This window comes from Convolutriloba macropyga, chromosome 7 (assembly GCF_964194025.1).
Source record: "Convolutriloba macropyga chromosome 7, txConMacr16.3, whole genome shotgun sequence".
NCBI lineage: Eukaryota > Metazoa > Xenacoelomorpha > Acoela > Convolutidae > Convolutriloba > Convolutriloba macropyga.
Window position 1 is genome coordinate 39,470,769 of NC_134474.1, and position 26,421 is coordinate 39,497,189.

Sequence of the window (26,421 nt, forward strand, 5' to 3'; positions counted from 1 at the left end):
AGTTCAAATTTGAACAGAGTTATCTAAAATGAATAGAGTTCATACCGAAAATGAAAATAGATTTAAAATCAAAAATGATCGAAAATCAAAAGTGATAAACCCATAAAGCCCAATTTTAGATGCCAGCTACTTAAACTTTGTTTTCATAAGTTAGTATCTCTAATGTTTTTGTATTGATTTTAGCCTCTGTATCCTCTCATTATGAAACAGAGTTATGTCCACTACTAACTACAAAATGAAACCAAAAAGTTTGCACTTTAAATTTTTTTGTACAACAATCAATCTTTTCCATATTTTCTGTTCTGTCAATCCCAATCGTGGTTATGGAAATCAATGGCCTCTATTTTCCGGCGTTCTTCCAGGTATATCTTTCTTTACAAAAGGCGGTCATTAAGTCATTGTGCTCTGGGTCGGTTGCTTGCGGGCATCATTGTTAAGATTAATGGCCTTCGGTTTCGATGCTGGTTTAAGTTTTAATTTTTGCAACCAATATTTACCTTCGAAAATGTTTTACAGAATAGTCTTTGACTTATTTAGTGACCTTTTAAGTGCCATAACTTGTTTTCAAAAATTATCCGTACCAATCATACACAGTTTTGTAGTTCTTTTTGTGTAACTTGGTCTTATTAATTGCACACTAATGTGGTATGATTGAAACATTATACTCTTTAATTTCAGATAAAATATTTCCAAGATTTGAAAAAGTGAGTTTTCTCGTTTCTGTAGTTTTTGTTGTCGTGGCACTTAGTCTCATTAACGTTTGCTCCACTGGCTGTTATGAGGCATAGGCCCCTTGCTGGAGTCGGTTCCTGTCTGATGGATTTTGAGCAATAACTGATTGACTAATTGGAGACCAGTTGTTCGTTATTCCGTTTTTTAAAGCCGCCGTCAGCATCTAAAAAGCTATTAAGGCGCTCTCGTTTTGAGCGAAGAACTTGATTTGTATTGCTGAGCTGTTTTCGTTAATGATCTGCTCACACTTTTTATTACATTAGTAAATGGAGGAAAAAAGCGAGTAGTTTAAGGTTCGAAGTTTTTTCAAACTTTGTTTAAAGAGGAAAGAGAATTGCTGTATAAACAGACTTTGGATTTTGAATGCAATTTCTGTTTTTTTTTGCGGTCATTATACCTCTGTTTTCGCTCGTGTTTCTTGTGATTTTCTTAGCAGATGGTTTACATGTCATTCATGTGTTCTAAAATTGTAAAATTTTGGTTTTGATCCACTGGAACACTAATGAGGCCTAATTTACGTTTTTATTTGTTCGTTTCCTATAGAACGTTTTCACGAGTTTGACTTTTTTTTCAAAAACTATCTCTTCATTTCCCGCATTTGTAATTTTTGTTGTCTTGTCACTGATTTTCTTTAATGGCTTGTCTTCTTGGCTGTCATAATGAGCCATGTTCAAAGCAGTTTAATGGTTTCAAACCATATCTTTCCAGTTCGGCACTAAGTTATCAAAATCATATCAGTGCTTTTTTTTCCCTTTTTGTGGTAATTCTTGTTCTTTCTGTTACTTCCCCTCGTGCCACAACTTGTTTTCAAAAAATATCCGTACCAATCATACACAGTTTTGTAGTTCTTTTTGTGTAACCTGGTCTTATTAATTGCACACTAATGTGGTATGATTGAAACATTATACTCTTTAATTTCAGATAAAATATTTCCAAGATTTGAAAAATTAATTTTAAAAAAGGTATTTTTGAGTTTTCTCGTTTCTGTAGTTTTTGTTGTCGTGGCACTTAGTCTCATTAACTTTTGCTCCACTGGCTGTTATGAGGCATAGTCCCCTTACTGGAGTCGGTTCGTGTCTGATGGATTATGAGCAATAACTGATTGACTAATTGGAGACCAGTTGTTTGTTATTCCATTTTTTAAAGCCGCCGTCGGCATCTAAAAAGCTATTAAGGCGCTCTCGTTCTGAGCGAAGAACTTGATTTGTATTGGTGAGCTGTCTTCGTTAAAGATCTGTTCACACTTTTGACTTTTTATTAGATTAGTAAATGGAGGAAAAAAGCGAGTAGTTTAAGGTTCGAAGTTTTTTCAAACTTTGTTTAAAGAGGAAAGAGAATTGGTGTATAAACAGACTTTGGATTTTGAAAATTTCTGTTTTTTTTTTTGCGGTCATTATACCTCTGTTTTCGCTCTTGTTTCTTGTGATTTTCTTAGCAGATGATTTACATGTCATTCATGTGTTCTAAAAATGTAAAATTGTGGTTTTGATTTACTGGAACACTAATGAGGCCTAATTTACGTTTTTATTTGTTCGTTTCCTATAGAACGTTTTCACGAGTTTGACTTTTTTCAAAAACTATCTCTTCATTTCCCGCATTTGTAATTTTTGTTGTCTAGTCACTGATTTTCTTTAATGGCTTGTCTACTTGGCTGTCATAATGAGCCATATTCAAAGCAGTTTAATGGTTTCAAACCATATCTTTCCAGTTTAAAGTCTTTGACACTAAGTTATCAAAATCATATCAGTGCTTTTTTGCCCTTTTTGTGGTAATTTTTGTTCTTTCTGTTACTTCCCCTCGTTAGTGTCATTTTCGTAGCCCTTGGGTTGGGTATAATTTTGAATGATTTCCGCGCTTAAATGATTGTTTTAACGACTTTGTCACTTTTGAAAAGAAAACATGCGGTTGGTGTTTACCAGTCTTGACCTTTTTTTGAGTTTTTTGTGAATGAATGGTCTACTTAGCTCTCTAGCGAGGTTATCTCTAGTAAAAATTCTTAATTTCTTAATATTCATTTATAACAGTTTTACTGACTGTGACATAGTTTTGTGAATTGTTTGTTTTTCTGGCTTTTTTGGTGTTGTGTTGCTACTTAGCAATGATTGGTGTCAGACGTTCTGAGTAACACAAAAACAAATCTTTTCCCTTTCGGTTTTCTATCGCGCTTTTCCCTGTTCAGCTATCAGCTTTTTCCGTTGTATGTGATTCACTACTTTCACTTTTGACTGCTGATCTACCTCATTCACTGTTTCAAATGAATGGAATTTTAGAGTATACTCCTAATTGGTGATAGTATTGAACTTATTGGCCTACAATTTAGAGGCTGAATGCCCTATCGTTATCGAGTGTAACGAAACTGCGGATCGAATTAGAACTTTTAACATTCAGAAGAAGATTGGGCTGTCAATTTTTCCCTTTGTTCTTCTCTTAGTGTTTCAATCTACGTATCAGTGCGGTCAACGGCGGCTTTTTGCCGGCATTCTGCCGGCTTTTTAACAATTTTGTTGAACCTAAGAGCAAGTTGATAACTTGTGTCCTCTATTGAAAAACTTGATTGATTCATTCGGTGGTCTTCCGCGATGACGTTATGGTTTTAAAAAAGTAGCTTTCTTACGGTTTGAACGTCTTAATTTTTCTGCAGATTTATTCGCTGTAGCTTTCAACCATTTGATATTGATTTCGGAGCAATGGAAATGAGTGTATATATACAATGAGAATTTTTCTGTTTTCTACCCATTTTTGTGCAAATTGAGATTTTTCCGTGTCTATTTGTTTTAAGTTGATTCTGTTGGCTGGTAAATTGATGTTCTATAAACTTAATGTTTATGATAATATCGCGGGGACCCAAGGCTCTACCAGTTGTTAAGAACAGTTTATCCGCAATTTGTGGGTTGTTTTTTTGTTGTTGCGGAATCAGGCTTTTCTAGTCTGAATTTAGCTGTATAGGTGTACGTTTATAAACACTAAAATTTATTGCTTGTAAGGTTTGAGCTTTTGTATTAGTCTTTCATACGAAGACAATAGTTAATCCTTTTTTTGGCTGCGCGGAAATTGAGAAATTTTGTTCTGGTATTTCTCAGAAATACTAAGTGCGTGTATTTAAAATATAACTAGATGCTGAAGTTAAATAAGTTTGTCACGAACTCGTGACAAAGCATGCTTAATAACGTTTAAACTGAGCTCCATTGGTTACAGATTTTCCTCAAAGAAAGGGAAGGAACTAAGCGCCACTATCAAAATTGGCGAAGATCTTGATCTAATGTGCTGAGTTTGCTTCTACCTCTTGGTTTTAATTGCTGTCGTGGTCGATAACACGGGTCAAAGAATTCAATAATTTGAATTTTAATTTAAAATTGGAAATGAAAATATACAAAAATTAGCTCGTTTTTTAAGTAATTATCTATACGAAAAGATAGAGAAAATTTAGATTAGCTAAAAGTATTTTACATGATTGACATGCGAATAGATTTTAGTTCTGAATCCCGGAGGTGATTTTCTTTTTTCATCAACATTTCATGAGAATCATAAATGGCCTAGGTACTATCGAGTTCATTAGTTGGAGGTTGGTGGATGTTAGAATCAGGTTTCTGTTGGTGGGAGAATTTACTTCTGACAAATGATTGATAGGTCAATAACATAATGATAGCGCCCAGACTGAATTTGAATTGAGTTTAGTTCTGTGGGCATTACTTATTGACAAAGTTCGTCAGGTAAGTTCTTCTTTCGTTCTTTGAAACTTTAATTGAACTTCTATGTTTCCTGATGTTTGTTTTGAATTCATCACATCCTCCCTCCTTTTTTAAGCAAGTTTGTGGGTATAGGTTTTCCAAATCTGTCCGGCTGTTTTCTGTTTCTTGTTGATGTTCGTGAAGGCTCTAGTGGTTCAGGTTGTTAATGCTCTGCAGATGATTGTGACTGCAGAAGCTGTTCTGCAGAAGCTGCAGAAGACTGATTGTGATGTGAAGGTCCCACATCTGTGTTCTGAAGTTGTGGTTCTGATTGAGATATGGTTTCTGCCACTGATGGTCCAGGTTTCACACTGTCCTCATCTAGTCTCGCATTTTGTTTGTCTCACTACAATAGTCCGTGTTGAGTTTTCGGGCTGTATGAGAGATGTGTTCAAGCCCTTCCTGATGATGAAGGTAGCAGGAACTGTCTTTGTCTTCTCATTGGCCTTGAATAGAATGGTTTCGCACAAGTCGAAATCTGCTATTGCTGGTAGTCTCACTCTGCGTCCCAACAGGAGATCAACTGGAGTTTTGCCCCTCGTCTTTGAAGTGTTGCGATGTGTCATCAGTGCCCAGTGCAGGATTGCTTCAAATGACACATTAAGATTGCGACTCCATGCTTGAAGTGCCCGCTTCACTGTCTGAACTGCCTTTTCAGCTAGTCCATTAGCTCTAGGATGATAGACGGGTGATTCCATTTTCTTAATTCCCAGTGATTCACACCTTTGTTTAAGGTCATCGCTTACAAATTCAAGACCCTTATCAGATACTAAAGTTTTTGGTAATCCGAATCTTGCAAAGTTTTGACTAAGAAATACTTTAAACGTTTCTGATGTTCTATTTCTCACGGGAAAAGCTTCTATCCAGCCAGAACCCGCGTCAACAAATACTAAGATATTGCCTTGGTCCTTAACATAGCCCCAGTCTATGTGGATCCGTTCTCAAACATCGGCTTTTGGCCACGTAGAGACTGTTTTTCCCATGCTAGGCCTCTTCATTTGCCAATTCTTACATTTACTAACAAAATGTTGAACGTCTTGGGTAATGCCAGTCCACCACGCTATCATTCTAACTGATGCCTCAGTTGCATTCTTCCTCGAATGTGTCTCATGCGCTTTTGCCAAAACCAAGTGTCGTAGTTTAGGTGGAATGAAAGGAACAACAACTCGGAAGATGATTCCATTGTGTGTGATCAGTGCATCTGTGTTGCTCGAATCCTTTTTCCGCTTCTGAACATTGTTTCCAATTGCCGCTTTCCAATTCGTTTCATTGTCCTGGAAGAATCTGTTTCTTCAGGTTTTGATTTGTGCTTGGGTCACCAAATCACTCTGAGCGAAGTAGATGTTGTTGATTGCGAAGCACATTCGATCGTTGTCGGATTCGTTTTGTCAAAATCCATTCTTCTCAAAGCATCTGCGTGGGGTATCTGCTCTCCTGGTGTGTACTTCAACTCATAGTCGAAGCCCATTAGGGCTATTGCCCATCTTGTGATTTTCGCTGATGCTGTCGTCAGGATCTCCTCGTCTGGTGCAAAGAGATATTTGAGTGGTTTGTGGTCCGATTGTAGGGTAAATGGTCTTCCAAGAAGGAATTGCTTCAATCTTGTGACCACAAACACAATTGCCAGTGCTTCCCGCTCTATGTTCGAGTAGTTTTGCTCCGCTGGAGTCAACTTTCTCTACATATATGACTGGATGTCCTTCTTGAGAAAGGACGCCGCCAATGGCTTTTTAAAAGGCGTCAGTAGTAACGGTTGCTTCTTCGTTTTTTATGTCTTCAAAAGATTTTTGTTGCCTTTTGCTCCGTCCGAAATCGTTATTTCTCATGTTTTTTTAGGGTAGCATTTTTGTTGCGAAATCAGGAATTCTTCTTCAGTAAAAATTAGCTAGCCCAACAAACGATTCGAGTTGTTTGTTGTTAGTTGGTGCTTTTGCATTTTTTATTTTAACATAAAAAACGTTTGGGATTTGGTGCTATTCCCTCGTTTGAAATGGAGTATCCCAAAAAACTAACGCTATCGACTGGTTTTCAGTTAGATTTTTTCTCAGTAAAAGTAAAGTTTTTCTTACTTAGTCGACTCCTGACTGCAAGCATTCTCTTGTCGAACTGCTCCTTGGTAGTTCCTTAGACCAGCACATCGTCTTGAAGGATCACAACACCTTTGATTCCTTTGAGTGTTGATTTGATGCAATTCTGGAAGATTCAAGAGGAGTTCTTCAATCCCTGAGGTAGAGTGCACATCTTGAACAGTCCCGAAGATGTGTTGAATGTGTATATATACCATGCCTCTTTGTCAAGTTCAGTTTGATAATAGGCATCTGAGAGGTCAATTTTCCCAAAGTATGAGGCCCCATGTAGGTTGTTGAAGATCTTCTCCATTTCTGGTATTGGGTAGTCCTCATCCATGACCTTGCAATTGATATGCACTTTCCAGTCCACGCAAAGTCTCAGTTCTCCACTGTTCTTTCTCTGCCACACCAGCACTGGAGATGCATTAGGGACTCCTACTGGCTGTACCGGTTCAAGGATGCCCTGTGCAGCTTCTCTGTGACCTTGTCTTGAAGAGCTAGAGGTGTTTTTCTGGCTTTGCAGAACATTGGCTGTGATGCTGGTATCAGCTTCACATGAGCGTTGTAACCTTTCACAGCAGGTAGGTGTTCGGTTGTGTTGTTGTTCACGCCGTTCGTGGGTAGGAGGTCTCTCTAACTATTAGGCCAGATTCTTTAACAGACAGCACAACTGCTAGTTGTTTTTGTGTGTACCTACTTTCGTTCCACTCGACATCACAAGAAAGTGATCCCAGAAGCGTTAATTGATGAGCATCATAAGCTTCGAGATGTCTTATCTTACCATCCACCTGATGTTGACCAAGCTCAGTCCATTTTTTTTGATGATATCACTGTGCTATCTGCACCTGTGTCTAACTGCATTTTTACTTTGCAGTTATTAGAGATATATATTCCCATGTCGCTGTCATGTTAAAGATTTATTCTCTTTTATAAAACATTCCCATCTCCGATTGTGGAGATGCTTGCTCTGAAGAAATATTTTTTTCCTAGCAAAAGTTAATTTGTTTATTGTACTCACCTGAATTTGGGTGGGTTTTGCTTCCACACATTTTTGAAAAGTGTCCCATATTTTCACAAGTGTTGCATTTTTTAATTAGAGCTGGACAGTGTCTACTAGAGTGTGGTTTACCTCCACAACTAATGCACATGTTGCTTTTATTAGCCGTAAATTTTTCTTTTGGTGCTTCCTCCCTAAAACGCGCTAGGATATTGTCCTCTGACTCCCCTACACCTTGTATTACGGACAGAAATTTAACACTTTCTGCCGTTACTAATGTCTCTTTATTTGATGTCTTTATACGGAGTGTCTATCAAATTCCTACGACTAATTAGGCTCCTAAGTTTAATAATTGCATCTTGCCCGCACATACTAAGAAAGAGATTAGTTACCTGTAGTTCCTGTACAGTACCATTGGTGTTGATCTTGTCCTCTTTCTTCTCTGCGCGACTTTTTGCCACAAAAGGCATAATCCACGCAGTAGCTGATTCTGCATTCTGTAAAGCCAAAATTTGTCTGTCTGTAGCTGGTCTGGACACCATTGTTCCGAATCGTAGCTGGTCTGGAAACCATTGATGATTTTAGTTCCGAATTCCAGAGGTGATTGTTTATTTTCAACATTTCATGAGAATCATACATGGCCTAGGTACAATCGAGTTTCTTAATTGGAGGTCGGTGGATATTAGAATCAGGTTTCTGTTGGTGGGAGAATTTTTTTAAATCTCAAACATGTAAATTCGAATAACCCCAAGGTTAAAGTTACATGTTGTAATATTATTAATCAAACATACTACATCTTTCCCTTGAAGAACTAAAAATAATAATCATAATAAAAAACTAAGGTTCAGTTTCTAGTTCTCGTGAATTATTTTTTAAAAATAAACTTTTAAAGCCTTCAATTTTTTTGTCCATTGGAACTCGTTCACGTCTTTTTTGCATCTCTTCCTTTAATTCTTTTTTAAATTTTTTCTTCGATTTTTCATTTCTTAGAGCTCTTGGAAGTTTATTCCTTTTCCGAACAACGTTTCTTATAATTGAATTTTGACTCCATTTTGATTTACATTTTGTTGTGATAGAAAAATCATATGCGCGATTATTAACTTTAATTTCAACATCTCCGATTATTCTGAATTTTTTTTTGGTCCTGTATGTTTGTTTATTGGACAATATCGAAAAGTCTATTTAATGAAGTTTTTGCAATTTGAAGTTCTGCGGGAAGTATTTTCAAGAAGTAGTTTTTGAGTACTGTCATATTTTGTTCAAAAAAAGCAAAGTTTTATGCCCCATCTAATTTGTTTGTTTATTCTGTCAATTGAGTAGGACGACAAACTTTGAAAAAATATTGCACTAAACTCTAAATGCGATAAAACAAGTGATCTAAAGAGATTTCTTGGAGCCTTTAAAGGTATTTGATTGCGTACCAATTAATTTGATCTGATAGCTAAAGCCATTTTACTGATCATATTATTAAGTTGTTTTTGGTATGTCAACTCTTTGTCAAGAATAACACCTAAGTTTCTGCAATCATCTGTTGGTTTCAATGACTATTAAATTCAACGCAATTGACAGCTGGTAACTTTTCAATTTTGAAAGCCATTATTTCTGTTTTCCCTTCATTTAGAGTTAACTTGTTTTTGTTTCATATTTTGTTCAGTTTCCATCAATATTTTTTTAGCCTTTACCTCTAAACACTGTTCATTTTTTTCATTACATAAAATTGCTGTGTCATCTTCAAATTGTAATACATTCGAATTTTTCCCTATTTCCTCACCAAAGTCATTTACATAAAGTATGAATACTAGTGGTCCTAGTACAGTACCTTGTGGAACGCCATGATTAATAATTGTCCAGCCGGATTCAGTTATTCCGTTTCTGACACACTGTTTCCTGTTATTTAGAAACGAATTCCATAAGACTCTTGCGTTTTCTCCACAACCATATTTTTCAATTTTATGAATGAATGTGTCCAAGGATATTGAGTTAAAAGCTTTCGCTAAATCCAAAAAGATTGTTAAGACTATTTTTTCTTCAACATAATGATTTGTTTTTTCTGTCAGTGCAATTATTGTATTAAGACACGACTTTTGTTTTTGGAAGCCAAATTGATTTTTGTTAATTATTTTATTCATATCTAAATGTTCCACATTTGCTCCAAGAGAAGTCTTTCAAAAAGTTTTGCTAACGTTGGAGTGACCGAAATTGGTCGATAGTTTTCAGGGTTATGCCTGTCTCCTTTCTTATAGATGGGAGTGACATAGGCTTATTTTAAAATTTCAGGGAATGTGTTTGCGTTTATACACTCACTAATAGCAAACGGTAAATGAGTTCCAATGGACAAATTAAAATTTTTCAATGCCCAAGATGGTATATACCCTGGTCCAGCTGATTTTTGTGTTGGTAGTTTGTCAATAACTTTGTATAGTTCTCTTCTGGTTACCGGCCTGAAATTGAATTCGTTTCCCTTAAAATTGAAAGAAGGCAACTTAGGAGCAATTATTTCTCTGTTGTAAAGTCCAAGACGAGCAAAACAATTATTCACACAGTTAGCAATGCTTTTTTCATCTGATATTACGTTATGGCCCTTGTTCAGCTTTGCAATTTTTTCTGTCTGTTTATTTGAGTTAATTTTGTTCCTGATAAATTTCCATTGTTCTTTTAAAGTTGGGAGATTCTCGAAAAATTGTTTTGTATAATCGTCAGATGCTTTACGCAATTTTCTGTTAACATTGTTTCTAAGTACTTTGTAACTGTTGAAGAGCTCTTGATTAGGATCTTTTTTCCATTCATTGAATACATGATGCTTTTCATTAATGAGACTACGCCGTTCTTTTGATAGCCGTTTTTTGTGCTCCTTTTTGTTTTCACTTCTATATTTTTCAAAGGTGCGTGACTATTTAATACATTTTGGAAAATTTCAATAAATTTATGAAAAATTTCATTTGCTCCAATGATTTTGTACATCAGTGACCAGTCTTGCAAAGCAATATCACGGTTAAAATTACTTCTTGTGTATCTCTTTTTATCTCGCATTGAATATTCTGTCTTTTGCTGCTTTCATTCTAATTTCAGTGATGATTGATATACAATAGTGAAATGATCGTTTTCAAGTATTGACTCTATTATATCTGTTTCGAAGATTCGATTTTCAGAAATAAAGCAGTGGTCGATTAAAGAAAATTGTTCTTCATTTGTCCATGTTGCTTTTTTTGTGTTTACATACTGAAGCCCGTTATCTGCAATGAAGTTGTTTAGTAATTGTTTCCCAGTTTCTTTAATTATATTTATGTTGTAATCTCCAAGCAGGATTAGATTGTCAGTGCTAGAGTAAACATTTGAAATTTCTGATGTCATTTCATCAAGGAAGAATTTTGAAAGGTTTACGTTTGAACAAAAGGCCACATTTATAAGCAGTTTTTCTTTCAGAGGCTCAGTTACTTCTATCCATAGTGATTCAAAAAAACTCCTGTTGATGGTGTTCAATTCATTTCTTATTTTGATTGAAAACTTCTTGGGTATCCATATGCCTACACCTCCCCCTCTTTCCAGTTCAGTCGATGATGATCTCGGCTAGTGAATAAATTGATGACTACTGCTCAAAAAAAGAATCTGGAATAGTATTGTTCTCTTTAATCCATGTTTCGGTAACAGCTAGGAAAGACAACTGGTCGAGAGATATGATTGATAAGTCAATGAGATAATGATAGCGCCAAGACTGAATTAGTATTGAGTTCAGTTCTGTGGCCAATACTTATTGACCAAGTTCTTCAGGTAAGTTCGTCTTTCTTTTATTGAAACTTTAATAGAACTTCTAAGTTTCTTGATTTTTGTTTTGAAACCATCACAATTGCTAAGACTTTTGCGATGTGCTTTTTCGTTAAATGCCATGATAGTTTTTGCTGTTAGGCAATCGCTTCTCCGGGGCCTTACTTAGAATAGTAGAAATCTCTAAGAATGTCCGGAGGCAGGTTCGCCTTCATTCTAGTAATGGAATGATGATTAAATCTTGACTTCTATTTTCCAGCTGATAGTTCAGGGCGTGCAGATGCGCGCACTGGCAACACAATCTTGAGCTCAATTTTGAAGATTCCGATAGACGTTCAATTCCACCGTCGATTCATTGATGAAACTTATGCTGAACGCAGTCTGCGCTTCTATTGCCCGTTGGCTGTGGACTGCTACTTCAAGCCTTTCGACAATGCGGGCACTGAGGATATGTACGGTGTGAAGTATTCGCTTAATGTGACAACGGTACCTGTTGTCCAATCGGAGATATTGCCATCTGTTTCGGAATGTAATTAATACCCAGGGAATGTTTCAGTAAGATCGCGCTATTAATTGTGAAATTTTTGCCAATTTCCCTAAAATGTTGGCCGGGGTTAAACTTTTTTGTGTGCTGTTTCTTCAGCCTATAAATAAGTAACACTCGGGAACTTTTTAATGCTGGAACTGTTATCAATTAGTGAAACAGCTTAATTTCCCCAAATTGATCCGAGTTGAATCTTTTCTGGCTCTTTAAGTATTCTTGATGTTTGAATCCCTGAGTATGTTCTGAAATCTTCTGATTGTTAAATTGAAATGTATATTGTGTTCGTATAATTTTAAGCTGTGAATTCGTTTTGTGATTGAAGCCCTATGACTTGTGCTATGACGGTCACAAGTTATCAACTTGCTATTTAGTCTGATTAATTGAATTCGAACGTGCAATGTTAGTTAATTTAAATTGTTATTGTTAACTCTATTGCCTCAATACGCAGGTGCCTTCGCATTTCTATCTCGTTTCTATCTTGCGTGATGCTAATTAATAGATATTCTAGAATAAATAAATTCTAATTTTACGTTTTTTTTTTTCGAAGCCCAAGGAACCAAGAACCTACCTTAAGCCAGTGAGGATGAGGCTCGAAGAAACGATTTTTTTAAAGATTGCAGTGTATCGCTGCAATAGATCTTCCCTCCTGGCGCGCCATAGAAAATTACGGCAACCCCACCGTAATGCGCTCATTTTTCGTTTTTATATAATACAAGGAGGCTCGGTAATGTGCGTACGCACATAATGTTCCGACCCCGCTCATCCACATTCTTGACTTAATTGGCCACCAAACTATGAAGAGATAGATAACTTTCAAAAACATACATATCGTACAATAAACCACTAATGGAATAAAATAATTGAACGTTAGAGGACCGATGAAACCTGTTGTTAATAGGACGACTAGAAAAGACAAAAATAAAAATCAAATAAACCTTAATTACGACCAAGACCCGATGTCTATTAAAAGAAATTACAAAATCGAATCACATAAAAGCTAAACAAAGCAAATTAACCCATTCTTCATTAGAAAAGATATGGGACCTGTCCCCAATTGATTGGGTAACGGCGACAAAAAGAGCAAAAAGGTGCGAAGTTCAAAAATACGTTTAGTTTTGAAAACAATAGTAGTATATAGGTGAGCGGCCCTCCCCGGGGTGTGGGGTGAGGACCCCCATGTATTAAAATGGGGTATAGCGGCTTTTTCGGGATTTGGGTCCTCCCTAATGTATTAAGATTAGGAATGAATTTGCATGTATTAAGATTAAGTATAGCAGTCTTAATGTATTAAGATTAGATATAGGCTACATGTATAAAAATTAGGAATAGAATCTCCATGTATTAAGATTAGGTATAGGCTACATGTATAAAGATTAGGCATGGCCGCCATGTATTAAGATTAGGTATAGCCGCCATGTATTAGGATTAGGTATAGTTGCCATGTATTAAGATTAGGTATAGCCGCCGACATGTATTAATATTAATTATTGCCGCCGACATGTATTAAGATAAGTTTTAGCCGCCGACTTGTATTAGGATTAGTTATAGCCACTGACATGTATTAAGATTAGTTATAGCCGCTCACGTGTATTAAGATTAGGTATAGTATCAGGGGTATTTTCTGCAAAATTGTTCAGATTTTTGTACAATTTTACCCTGTTTTTTCTAAAGTGTTCTAAATACTCTTTTGATTGGTTAAAAATGACAGCTTTTTTGATAAATAAGATTGAATTGGAAAAGTTATATATAACAGACACAGTATAAAGTATGCACATCAAACTACAAAATCACTCGAACATTTACATTAAATAGGTATAATTTATTAATAGCCGCACAGCGATAGCTGGGGCTATTATTGGCCTTCTCTTGGTTTTTTTTTACTTCGTCGTCATGATTTTTGTTACGACCATATGACGTCACAGCCACTTTTTGTTCATTCGTTCATGCAATTTCAACTGAATTGCATGTGTGACGTCATTTTTCGCTCTTAGTGGAGCGAGTTTTTTGTTCATGCGCGTGATTAAATTTTTGGTCACACTTGATTTACCTCACTCTCAAAAATGACTTCCTCACTTTGAAATTGACTTTTATTTACTTTAATTCAAAGAGATAAGGTCAAATGGGTGTGTGTCACTCTAAATGAAGGTTATTTGAGACCAGCTAATAGAGGCAGCAATAACTTATACAGATTTTTTATCAAAATATAACAGATCAGCCTTCAATTAAAAGGCAAATTTTTTTGGTCTGTCTTTTTACTGTTTTTTTAGACGGCCGATCTACGAATCTATTGCGGCTATTTTCTGGCAATCTGCCAGCTATGTTTATCAAAATAAGTGAAAACCGAGGTATATTTAGCCGAGTGGGTTAATAAAGTCGATATAAATGAAGAACTTGCGTAGCTAACTGAGTAAAAGGTACAATTGTTTAAAACTTATATCGACCTTATTAGCCACCAGCTTAGTGTATATCGCAGTAATTACATTTTGTAGAACCCACACAAGTTTTGCATTTTCTGGAGTGGTCTGTGTATCATTTTGTGAGACTTTATTCAAAAATTTGTAATGTGTGACTGATCGTGCTAGAGAATCCGCGTAGTAATAGTTCCTATTGAGTCGACCAATCATTATCCATTTTTCACCAACCTCACTGCTTGGGGAGGTGTTGATGATTGCAAAACTGAATTTGGGTAAATTTGACACAAAATCTGCTGGAAAGGATCCAATATTCCGGAATTTGAGCTCTGTAATGCGTTAAATGATGTCATGAAATGAGTTGTTATCCATGACAAATAAGTTTTTATCTCGCAAGCACCGTTTGTATAAGGATTCCTGACAGAGCAATCAAGTTGAAAATTTTCGTTCTGTTGAGAGAAGCAACAGTCTTTAGTTTTTGTGATTTTGTCGACTGTTTCTTCCTGGATGCTGGGATAAAACAAAACAATAATCATAAAAAGTCCAAGGAAAATTAGGAAAGGAATATAAATATATATATTTGAAGTTAATCTACCCCAGTTGACATCCGTTAGTTAGTTATTTTAATGTAAAGAACGACAGCTAGATGAAGAAGTTAAACCTACAAATGTTCCAACAATGAAAGCCATTATATAAAATTGCAAAAATGGTGAAAAAATCTCAGACGTTTTTAGCAACAATTCCAAACTGATCAATTTTAACAGTAGACATTCTTTCTACTAGAACAATTATTTCTGTCACGTTTCTTATCGAACGATCGAAAACATTTCCAATCGAATTCTTGCAACGCTGAGTTCAGGATAATGAATATTTTCTCCAGCATCTTGAAGTGAAGCGAGATCGAATACCAGTATGTAGTGGCTCTGAACTTGATGATTCGGTAACGCAGGAATTTCCGCGTTAAAGTTCATTGCTTTCATTGTTACGTATGCTCTACAGTCATTAGCTGTGTCAAGTCATACTATAGCTCTACCTCCGCGATTAATTCTAAGTTCTCGCAAACCAAATTTCTGATAATGGAAAGGATTTTCTTGAAAATGTCCTGTAAATGCCGAATTGATGTTCATCGCAATAGCTACTCTTCTGATTGGTGCATTGTTAAAAACATTTTCCTGAATAAGCTGGTTCTGTCCTGAGGGAATAATAAATGTACGTACAGTTGTTTCCATAAAGTTGTAACAGGCAGGTTGATGAGTTAATTGGTAACTGATAGTCTGATGATACACTTCGTTAACAACAACACGTCGTGTAAATGAAGAACAGTCAAGAACCTTCAGGGAAACTTGAGGATTGTAGGAAATCATTTAGAGATTAGGTCTTGCACGAATCAATTTCAGTCTAAATTTTGTGTTTGGATGCAGTAACTTCTCACATTAGAATAAATCAATAGCTAATTTACCGTAGTAAGTGCTTCCATTTTTCAGTAAAAGTTCTTCTTGGTTTATAAACGGGCTCTTCTCATAATCACTATGTTTTTTTCAAATTCGTATTCATGACAAGTTAAAATAACTTGATTATTTCTCGTTGAAGCATAAAATTCATTGGAAATTAAGGCCTTGTGTCCATAGAGACCATTTGAATTGTACACTTGTTCATTGTTCAGATACACTTCACAGTTGGAGAAGAGTGAGTGTAATATATTGTTGACGAGAGTTAGATAATGTAAATCGTCATCTGTGAAGGACATGCCCATATCTGCTTTTCCTTGCTCATCTTCTTTTCATAAAGTCATGAAACAATCTTCCCTTTTGTAACCCAACTTTGATTTGAAGGTTGGTTATCTCTCATATCAAGATAGATGCTTCTATCGGTTTCAAATTCAAATTCAATGCTGCTTTCATCCAATGAAGTAATAGGATAAACTTCTTGAACACGAGAAGACTCATTTTGTTCCGAAAGAGGAATTTTGCCAGAAATCTCCAGGCAAGAATTTGTAAAGTGTCGATATCAAAAATTAGAATCGGTTGTTGATCTAGAATTCATTTTAGATTAGCAAATATATCTTTTCTTGTTCGACGACCTCGACACTTTTTTGGAGATGATGTACGAATAATGCGACGCTTTCTTGTTTTTCCTGCACCTAGCTGTTTACGTAAAGTTTTCTTTCCAACATCAGCAGCAACAGATTTGAGTTTTTCTTCTCAGTCAAACCATTTCCAATTTCAGGAGCAGCCATTTCAATTAAATCAGCTCACACTCTTTTTGCTGTTGGGACAACATATCGTCTCAAAAACGGAATTGCTGTCCTCACAATTGTTTCCTCTAAAGCTCCAAAACCCCTACCCCTTTGTCTGGCATATCCACGAAAATACGGTAGATCACTATCAGCAACCATTTTTTACAGCCTTAATAAACAGCTTCTTCACATCCAAAGACATGACAAAGATCAGTACTAAATATAACAAGTAAATAATTCTCATTGGGAAGACTGAAAACATTTCGCTGTGTATTTTTGTTAACGTGTAATCTGAGTGGTGTTTTTTCATACTTTTCACGTTCCTAAATTTTTTTGTTCATTTCGTTTACAATATCAGAGGTGGACGGATATAGACCTGGATCAAGTGTTTTATAGTCTGATGGTTTTGTATTCGCTGTTGCTCCATCTAGATAGAAGAATTTTCCTTCCGCGATGATTTGGTACAAGGAAGGATAAGATAGTTCTGTAATTGCAACCTCCCATTCTCCGAGATTTATTTGTTCCGGAAGAAAATTTGTAAAAGAACTTAATGTATTATCTGGGTAACAATCAAAAGAAGCATTTGAAACCAACTCTACAGTGAAAGAATTCATCTCTAAATGATACACTTTGCAATCTCTTCTTCATAAAATTTGCCTAGAATTTAATCTCCGTGAAGGTTATAGGTTGGTGGTTTTAAAGTTGCAATTTTAACAATTTGAAAAGTTTCACTTGTTAATTGAGACTTGTAACTTTTCTAAGTGAAATATCGTACTTGCAGAATCGAACTTTTTCTCCAATTTCAAAGCGAGGTTTTTTGTACTCAATAATAAAGTTTTTGTAAAAAAATTGATAAAAAATCCGAATTTTTAATGTTTTTGGGGGATTTATCTATAGATCTGTTAACTCTTGTGTTGATAGTATTAACGAAATTATCCATTTTATTACCGCTTTCCTCCATGTAGCGATAAATAATGTTTTTCAAAGATCTAATTGACCTTTCTGCTACAGCAGCTTTTGTTTCACTTCTTGTAGAGTAGATTTTGATATCTTTACTCTTGCAAAATTTTTGAATTCTCCGCCGAACTCAGTACCTTAATCAACCCACACTATATCAGGTTTAGTGTTCTTCCTTAAAAGTTTTTCTTCCTTAACAAGGCAGTTACAGCATCAGAGGCATTTTCTTGACTTCATTGATTGAACACGGACCAGGCGAGAAAAGACGTCAACAAATATCAATAAATATTTCTCACCGTTATTAAATTCAGACAATTTATCCATAAAAGCCAAACCAAGACACCAAATCTCATTGATACGTTTTGCAAAAGCAGGTAATCTTTTGAAATGTCGAATTGCTTGTCGAAATTTAGTGTAAGAATTCTTTCTGCATAAAAAGTCAGTAACCTTCTTTGACAACTCGCTAGCTTTCTGAAGGTATTGAACTGATCCATATGCGGGTTAGCTTTCCCTGTACAACCTCTGTAGCTTGGCTCTTTCGGTTTTGGAAAGGGATCCAGCTTCCTCGCTCTTTGCTTTTGGCATCTTTGTTTATAGTTTTATGTGGATTTAAGCCAATTGTGTCAAGAATTGTGTAATAAATATTGCGACATTCAACGTTTTTCCTCTTCAGAGCGTATACAAAAGCGACAAATGCAACGTTTGTATCTCTTCAGTCTAACAAAATAGAGTCAGATAGGGAGAGCATAATGCGAGGTGAATTTAAAATTTCTTTAAGTGATTCGTTGCTGGAAGACTGTTTTAGCATTAACTTTTTCATAAACAGTTTCCAAATTTTTTGGAACCGAATCCTGTTTTTCGTTATATTTGTCCAATCTTTGAGGTGATAACTTGATTTTTGGTCATAAAGTTGTTGAGGAATCAAAACAAGCTGATCCATTTCAAGAGAGACGATTAATGATTGACGGAGTGAAAATTGATAAAAGACTGATCCCTTTTTTGAGCTCAGTATCTGTCTTTTTTTACTGAGACTAGTTGTTTTTAAAATAAGTAGATTTTCTTCTCTGATTTTAAAAACTTCTTGTTTTTGAAATTCCCTTAGTTCTCCTCTACTCTTTACTTTGCACTCGTTTAGAAACTGGATGAAGTCTTCGAGACAATATTTGAGAAAAGTTATTTTGAAGCTCTAGGAATATTTCTGGAACGCGGTCAGAGTAGAGAGATGTTATGTGCCTACCGTTCAAAAATGTAATCTGTTGCTTGCTTTGAGGTAGAAAAAAAAGAATGATGGCGTTGAACCACTGTTAGTACAGTATCTTAGAGAGTCGACTGTTTTCGGAGTCAAGCAGTAGCTATTTTTACAAATTCTTTAGAACTATAAATTTCTTCACAAGAGTCATCAAAAATAAGTAAATACTTTGTTCCATTATTAGGTAAGTTCTGTATCAATTCAAAATCAACACCTTGTACGAACTCAATGTGCTTCATATTTTTTGACATCAGTCCGCAAAGAGATTGATAGTGTTGATAAAAATAGTAAATTTTTGTCAAACTCTTTTCCAGCAGTAGCTCTTTTTACAAATTTTTTAGAACTATAAATTTCTTCACAAGAGTCATCAAAAATAAGTAAATACTTTGTTCCATTATTAGGTAAGTTCTGTATCAATTCAAAATCAACACCTTGTACGAACTCAATGTGCTTTATAATTTTTGACATTAGTCCGTAAAGAGATTGAAAGTGTTGATAAAAATAGTAAATCTTTGTCAAACTCTGGTCATCCTATCATGGATGAGATGAGATTTCCCTGATCCACTTGGTCCAACCAATGAAATAAAAACTCGTTCTTTTTTGTTCATAATTTTGGAGAAGTTAAAATATATCCAACTGTACTCGACAAAATGGCGATCCAAACTGTTGTCTCCTCACAAGTCTCAGATGATGCAATTCTTACAATACAACAAGCTAAAATCTATAATATGACAAAAAACATAAAGACCGGTTACACGTCTGTCCAAAACATTTCCAAGGTTGACGTTCGTGATTATTGTCATCAAAGACAAAATTAGCTTATTGAAGTCCCTTATCAGTGTGATCAGTCATTTATACGCTAGCTTCTTCCCTAGAGATAAAGAAACTGTGCAAATGAATTGAAACGTAAAAAAACAAAAAAAATGCCAAAAATTAACAAAAAATAAGAACTAAACATAACACACAACCAATTTATTGTTCCGTCAAATAAATCAGCACCACTCCAGCAGAATCATGTAAACGGAACACTTTCGATCTTGCTAGGAAGAAGTCCAGAATTGAATTACTGTAACCAATAAGTCCTCCGTGGGGGAAATTTTGGTCAATTTTCTCCAAATTTTACATTCAGCTAGGAAACAATTTTTGTTGTTGGGAAACATTGCAAAAATACTACTGTAACAATTGTAAATGTTTAAAAGTGTAAAAAAATCCAACAAAATTTATCTTTGTTTTTATAAAGTGATACTGCGTGATACTGGTCTTTTTGAAAGTCTCTACATAAGAAAGAAGGTTAGGAAGATATTCCATCAATTTTTTGTATTCTTCTTTTGTTGGTTCAATTTTTGTCAAAAACTCCATTGAACTCCGTTCCAACGATGTTGTGAAATGGAAATTTCTTGTTTATCAGATTGATATATTAAAGTAGTGCATCGTAGTCCAATATGAATAACCTACTTTATTTCTGAAAAATTGAACTCACTGTCAAGTTTATCAATTTTGGGAAAATTTAGAGCTTCAAGAACCGTATAAGAAGACTTTTTTAGTTCGTAGTGAAGTCTAACGTGGAATACTTTTGATTTATTTCTTAGACTCAGAAAAATATTTCTAGAGGAACCAATATTCCAACTCATTTTCAGGTTGAAAAAAAAGGAAAATGAACAAAACATATAAAATTAAAAAAGGCAAATACATTATAAATTTACACATTGAATTGTACATTGTTGAATATTAGAAAATTCCTTCAAATTTTGTATCAACTCCTTGAATTCATCCAGAGTGTAGCTGAAATATGTCACTTGTTTGAACTCGTTGAAAAGCGACAAGTGCAACGTTTTTATCTCTTCCATCTAACAAAAGAGTCAGATAGGGAGAGCTTAATGCGAGGTGAATTTAAGATTTCATTGATAAGTGAATCGTTGCTGGAAGACTGTTTTAGCGTTAACTTTTTCATAAACAGTTTCCACATTTTTTGGAACCGAATCCTGTTTTTCGTTATATTTGTCCAATCTTTGAGGTGATAACTTGATTTTTGATCATAAAGTTGTTGAGGAATCAAAACAAACCGATCCATTTCAAGAGAGACGATTAATGATTGTTGGAGTTAAAATTGATAAAAGACTGATCTCTTTTTTAGAGCTCAGTATCTCTTTTTTACTGAGACTAGTTCTTTTTAAAATAAGTAGATGATTTTCTTCTCTGAATTTAAAAACTTCTTGTTTTTGAAATTCTCTTAGCTCTCCTCTTAGAAGGTTTACTTTGCACTCGTTTAGAAACTGGATGAAGTCTTTGAGACAATATTTGAGAAAAGTTATTTTGAAGCTCTGGGAATATTACTGGAACGCGGTCAGAGTGGAGAGATGCTGTGTGCTCATCGTTCAAAAATGTAATCTGTTGCTTGCTTCGAGGTAGAAGAAATAATGATGGCGTTGAACCACTGTTAGTACAGTATCTTAGAGAGTCGACTGTTTTCGGAGTAAAGTCAATAATTAAATGATCATAGGGAACTGAAGTTGCTGTGGTATACCAGTCTTTTAGTTGAGATCCCAATCCCAACTGTTGACTGAGTATGTTTATTTGTAAGCCGTCTCTGGGTGATTTGGATAAAACGATATGGGTGTTCTGTAGCTTAATATCACTTCCTAGTCGGTTTTGATGAAAGAGATTGTGCTTTATGTACACTGTACTTAAACTTTTGTCTTCCAGCAGTAGCTATTTTTTACAAATTTTTTAGAACTGGAAATTTTTTCACAAGAGTCATCAAAAATAAGTCAATACTTTGTTCCATTATTAGGTAAGTTCTGTATCAATTCAAAATCAACACCTTGTACGATTTCAATGTTCTCTTGTTTTTTGACAATAGTCCGTAAAGAGATTGATAGTGTTGATAAAATAGTAACTTTTCTAAATGGGATATCGTACTTGGAGATTCGAACTTTGTCTCCAATTTTAAATCAAGGTTTTTTGTACTCAACGATAGGGTTTCTGTAAAAAATTGATAAAAAATCTGAATTTTAAACGTTTTTGGGGGATTTACCTATAGATCTGTTAACTCTTGTGTTCATAGTGTTAACGAAACTATCCATTTTGTGAACGTATTTTTCACCGTTTTCCTCCATGTAGCGATAAATTATGTTTTTCAAAGATCTAATTGCCCTTTATGCTACAGCAGCTTTTGTTTCACTTCTTGTAGAGTAGATTTTGATATCTTTACTCTTGCAAATTTTTTTGAATTCCCCCGAACTCAGTACCTTGATCAACCCACACTATATCAGGTTTAGTGTTCTTCCTTAACAGTTTTTCTTCCTTAACAAGGCAGCGACAGCATCAGAGACATTTCCTTGACTTCATTGATTGAACACGGACCAGGCGAGAAAAGACGTCAACAAATATCAATAAATATTTCTCACCGTTATTAAATTCAGACAATTTATCCATAAAAGCCAAACCAAGACACCAAATCTCATTGATACGTTTTGCAAAAGCAGGTAATCTTTTGAAATGTCGAATTGCTTGTCGAAATTTAGTGTAAGAATTCTTTCTGCATAAAAAGTCAGTAACCTTCTTTGACAACTCGCTAGCTTTCTGAAGGTATTGAACTGATCCATATGCGGCTTAGCTTTCCCTGTACAACCTCTGTAGCTTGGCTCTTTCGGTTTTGGAAAGGGATCCAGCTTCCTCGCTCTTTGCTTTTGGCATCTTTGTTTATAGTTTTATATGGATTTAAGCCAATTGTGTCAAGAATTGTGTAATAAATATCGCGACATTCAACGTTTTTCCTCTTCAGAGCGTATACAAAAGCGACAAATGCAACGTTTGTATCTCTTCAGTCTAACAAAATAGAGTCAGATAGGGAGAGCATAAAAACTCCATTGAACTCCGTTCCAACGATGTGAAATGGAAATTTCTTGTTTATCAGATTGATATATTAAAGTAGTGCGCCGTAGTCCGTTATGAATAACACACTTTATTTCTGAAAAATTGAAGTCACTGTCAGGTTCATCAATTTTGGGAAAATTTAGAGCTTCAATAAAATTTATATAAAATATATAAAACATATAAAATTTATAAAATTTAAAAGACAAATACATTATGATTTTACACATTGAAATGTACATTGTTAAATATTAGAAAATTCCTTCAAATTTTGTATCAACTCCTTGATTTCATCCAGAGTGTAGCTGAAATATGTCACTTGTTTGAACTCATTGTTCTTTCGACAAAAAAACCCGAATTTTTACAAGTTGAAGCTGGGTTGTCCTTGATGTTTTGGAAGAAAGTAACATAGAGTCTGCGGTTTCGTTCAATGCTAATCTCTCTCACTTTGTGACACTGTTCCAGAATGTGTTCCATGCCTATGTTTTTGTCGAATTGAGGTTGGTTTTCTCCCATCTCTAGTTCTCCATTAAGAAGATCCTCCTTGAGGAAGCAGAATTTTTCAAAACTCATAGTCTCCAATTCGCATCTACTGGTACTTTTCAATAGTTCCACAGTTGTCTTTTCTAAAGACTTGAAAGGTTGGTTCAGTTTGAAATTGTCCGTTTCTTGAAATCTGGGACACAGTAAATCTCCAAATCTTTTTAAATTGGAACCAAAGTACATATAAAAAGGAACCGAATCAGTTCCTGGTTTTGGTGAGGATTGAGTGTACATTGAAGGAGACTCGAAAGAAAAGCTGGTATTTTAGAGAGAGAGACATTTCAACAACTTGAGCTGATAGTGAAAAAAACACTATAAATGATGTTATTTTTTTATGCAATTTCTCTCAATAACAAAAAATTTTCTTTTATCGTAATGACGTCATTTATACCCATAAAAGGTTTGCTAAATGTTATTTCCTTATAAGGTTATCTTTTCGGAAATCTTGAGGTTCGCAAATGTTTTAACCAGAATTTCAAAAGGATGCTGGTGTTTAGCTCGTCTGTGTTGCATTAATGAAAAATGGTGCTTGAAATATTTCGAACATTTATAACAACGAATTTTAGAAGCCTACTGTTTCTTGAACTGTATCATTTGGAAAATGATTTTTAAGAGTTTTGTTCCGAAACAGAATTTGTTACCTCTAAAAATAGAAAATTACGTTACCGTGTTTTTTGTTTCAATATATAGGTTCTATTCTGTTATCGCGATATAGAAATGGCAGCAATAATGTGTCAGGTTTTACCTCAATTTTACAGAGATTATAACGACAAAACATTATTCATTTCTGTGTCAGTTAAGGAGTATAAACCTTATCTACTCACTAAAAAAAACTCCGTTGCTGCTCTTAATGACAATTTTTGTCCATTAGAGACTTGTCCCTACCACATTATTCTCATTTCGTCCGCAGTGAAAGAGATTTTAGAGAAAATAGAAAACTTATCTTATTTTTATTAAATAGTCGATTGCTTGTACACACTCTATAAACATCAGTTCTTTGGTTCCAGTATGGAAAAGTCAGGACTGGTCTCTATTCAGTTAACCAGAGCGGTGGAGCACAACTTGAAGAATAAGTACGTGGAAAAAAAACCCAGTATCTCCAAAAAACGATTAAGTAGAAAGAAGTTCAAGCGTCACCTACTACGCGCTGAACAAAGAAATGCGAGTACTCAAACCCTTGGATCATGTTTTCTAGATAGAATTCATTCCCTTAGAAACTCAAAGAATGAGAGTGAATTTATAAAGGTTTTTGATTGTGTGTTAGATGGTCGTCGCATAATTGATAATCCTCTTTTGTGTCTTGAAATTAGCAAATAAGGTAATTAATTTCTTTTTTGTGTTTTGTGATTATTTGTTTTTATAATTTGAATTAACTTATTGTTAAAAATCAATTTTACACCGTTATCATTTTTTGTTAAAAATCAAAATTTTTGTCAACGTTGTCTCTTAACAAAATTGCATAAATGTCGAAAAGATGTTCAAAAAGTGTCATTTAAAAACGCAAAAAGTATTAAGAGTAGTACAGTATCTTAGAGAGTCGACTGTTTAGTTGCTGTGGTATACCAGTCTTTTAGTTGAGATCCCAATTCCAACTGTTGACAGTGTATTTATTTGTAAGACGTCTCTGGATGATTTGAATAAAACGATATGGGTTCACTGTAGCTCAATATCACTTCCTAGTCGGCTTTCATGAAAGAGATTGTGCTTTATGTACACTGTACTTAAACTTTCGTCTTCCAGCAGTAGCTATTTTTTACAAATTTTTTAGAACTGGAAATTTTTTCACAAGAGTCATCAAAAATAAGTCAATACTTTGTTCCATTATTAGGTAAGTTCTGTATCAATTCAAAATCAACACCTTGTACGATTTCAATGTTCTCTTGTTTTTTGACAATAGTCCGTAAAGAGATTGATAGTGTTGATAAAATAGTAACTTTTCTAAATGGGATATCGTACTTGGAGATTCGAACTTTGTCTCCAATTTTAAATCAAGGTTTTTTGTACTCAACGATAGGGTTTCTGTAAAAAATTGATAAAAAATCTGAATTTTAAACGTTTTTGGGGGATTTACCTATAGATCTGTTAACTCTTGTGTTCATAGTGTTAACGAAACTATCCATTTTGTGAACGTATTTTTCACCGTTTTCCTCCATGTAGCGATAAATTATGTTTTTCAAAGATCTAATTGCCCTTTATGCTACAGCAGCTTTTGTTTCACTTCTTGTAGAGTAGATTTTGATATCTTTACTCTTGCAAATTTTTTTGAATTCCCCCGAACTCAGTACCTTGATCAACCCACACTATATCAGGTTTAGTGTTCTTCCTTAACAGTTTTTCTTCCTTAACAAGGCAGCGACAGCATCAGAGGCGTTTCCTTGACTTCATTGATTGAACACGGACCAGGCTAGAGAAGACGTCAACAAATATCAATAAATATTTCTCACCGTTATTAAATTCAGACAATTTATCCATTTCTTTTGGAGAAGTTAAAATATATCCAACTGTACTCGACAAAATGGCGATCCAAACTGTTGTCTCCTCACAAGTCTCAGATGATGCAATTCTTACAATACAACAAGCTAAAATCTATAGTTTGACAAAAAACTACTAAAGACCGGTTACACGTCTGTCCAAAACATTTCCAAGATTGACGTTCGTGATTATTGTCATCAAAGACAAAATTACCTTATTGAAGTCCCTTATCAGTGTGATCAGTCATTTATACGCTAGCTTCTTCCCTAGAGATAAAGAAACTGTGCAAATGAATTGAAACGTAAAAAAACAAAAAAAATGCCAAAAATTAACAAAAAATAAGAACTAAACATAACACACAACCAAATTATTGTTCCGTCAAATAAATCAGTGAGAAAAAGCATCAAAATTGTAAAAAAAAGTACCAAAATTAGGAGCAAGACTATGAAAGAATAATAAAGTATGGGAACACATTATTTGTAGATACTTTTTAGCCAATTCATTCTCTAATACTAATTTCAGAGAAAAAAATACAATTGAAAATGATAAATTACAATCACGAATACAAACGTTAAATCTTATCAAAAAAATCAAAGTCCAAATCCCATAAACGTAAACCTTCTTTTCGGCACAGTGAATAGTCTTCTTGTGTCGATACGGGTAGTTGCTGCAATTCCATTCCAGCAGCGTCGTTTTCTAATAGTTTGGAAACCTTCGGACAACCAAGATCATCAAGATTTTCCACATCCTTACAAGAGCAGGGTGATAAATTTTTGCATTTTTCGAGACCTTTATTCAAGTACTCTATTGTTGGTGTATAATAGAAGCCAGCTCAGAATAATCAAGCT

At 34.8% G+C, this 26,421-nt stretch overlaps 2 protein-coding genes across 4 annotated transcripts in view; one reads left to right on the top strand and one right to left on the bottom strand.

Moving 5' to 3' along the window:
• Positions 1 to 12,361, top strand: part of LOC142342854 (terminal nucleotidyltransferase 4A-like) — a 55,268-nt gene extending 42,907 nt beyond the window's left edge. For both annotated transcript variants that reach the window (XM_075394484.1, XM_075394485.1), the window contains exon 3: positions 11,548 to 12,361. In XM_075394484.1, the coding sequence (XP_075250599.1) occupies positions 11,548 to 11,825 (278 nt within the window). In that variant the 3' untranslated portion in view covers positions 11,826 to 12,361. The remainder of the gene's footprint in view (positions 1 to 11,547) is intronic.
• LOC142342273 (protein Dr1-like) overlaps positions 1 to 26,421 on the bottom strand; it is a 514,279-nt gene that overhangs the window by 466,769 nt on the left and 21,089 nt on the right. The gene's annotated exons all lie outside the window — the stretch shown is intronic.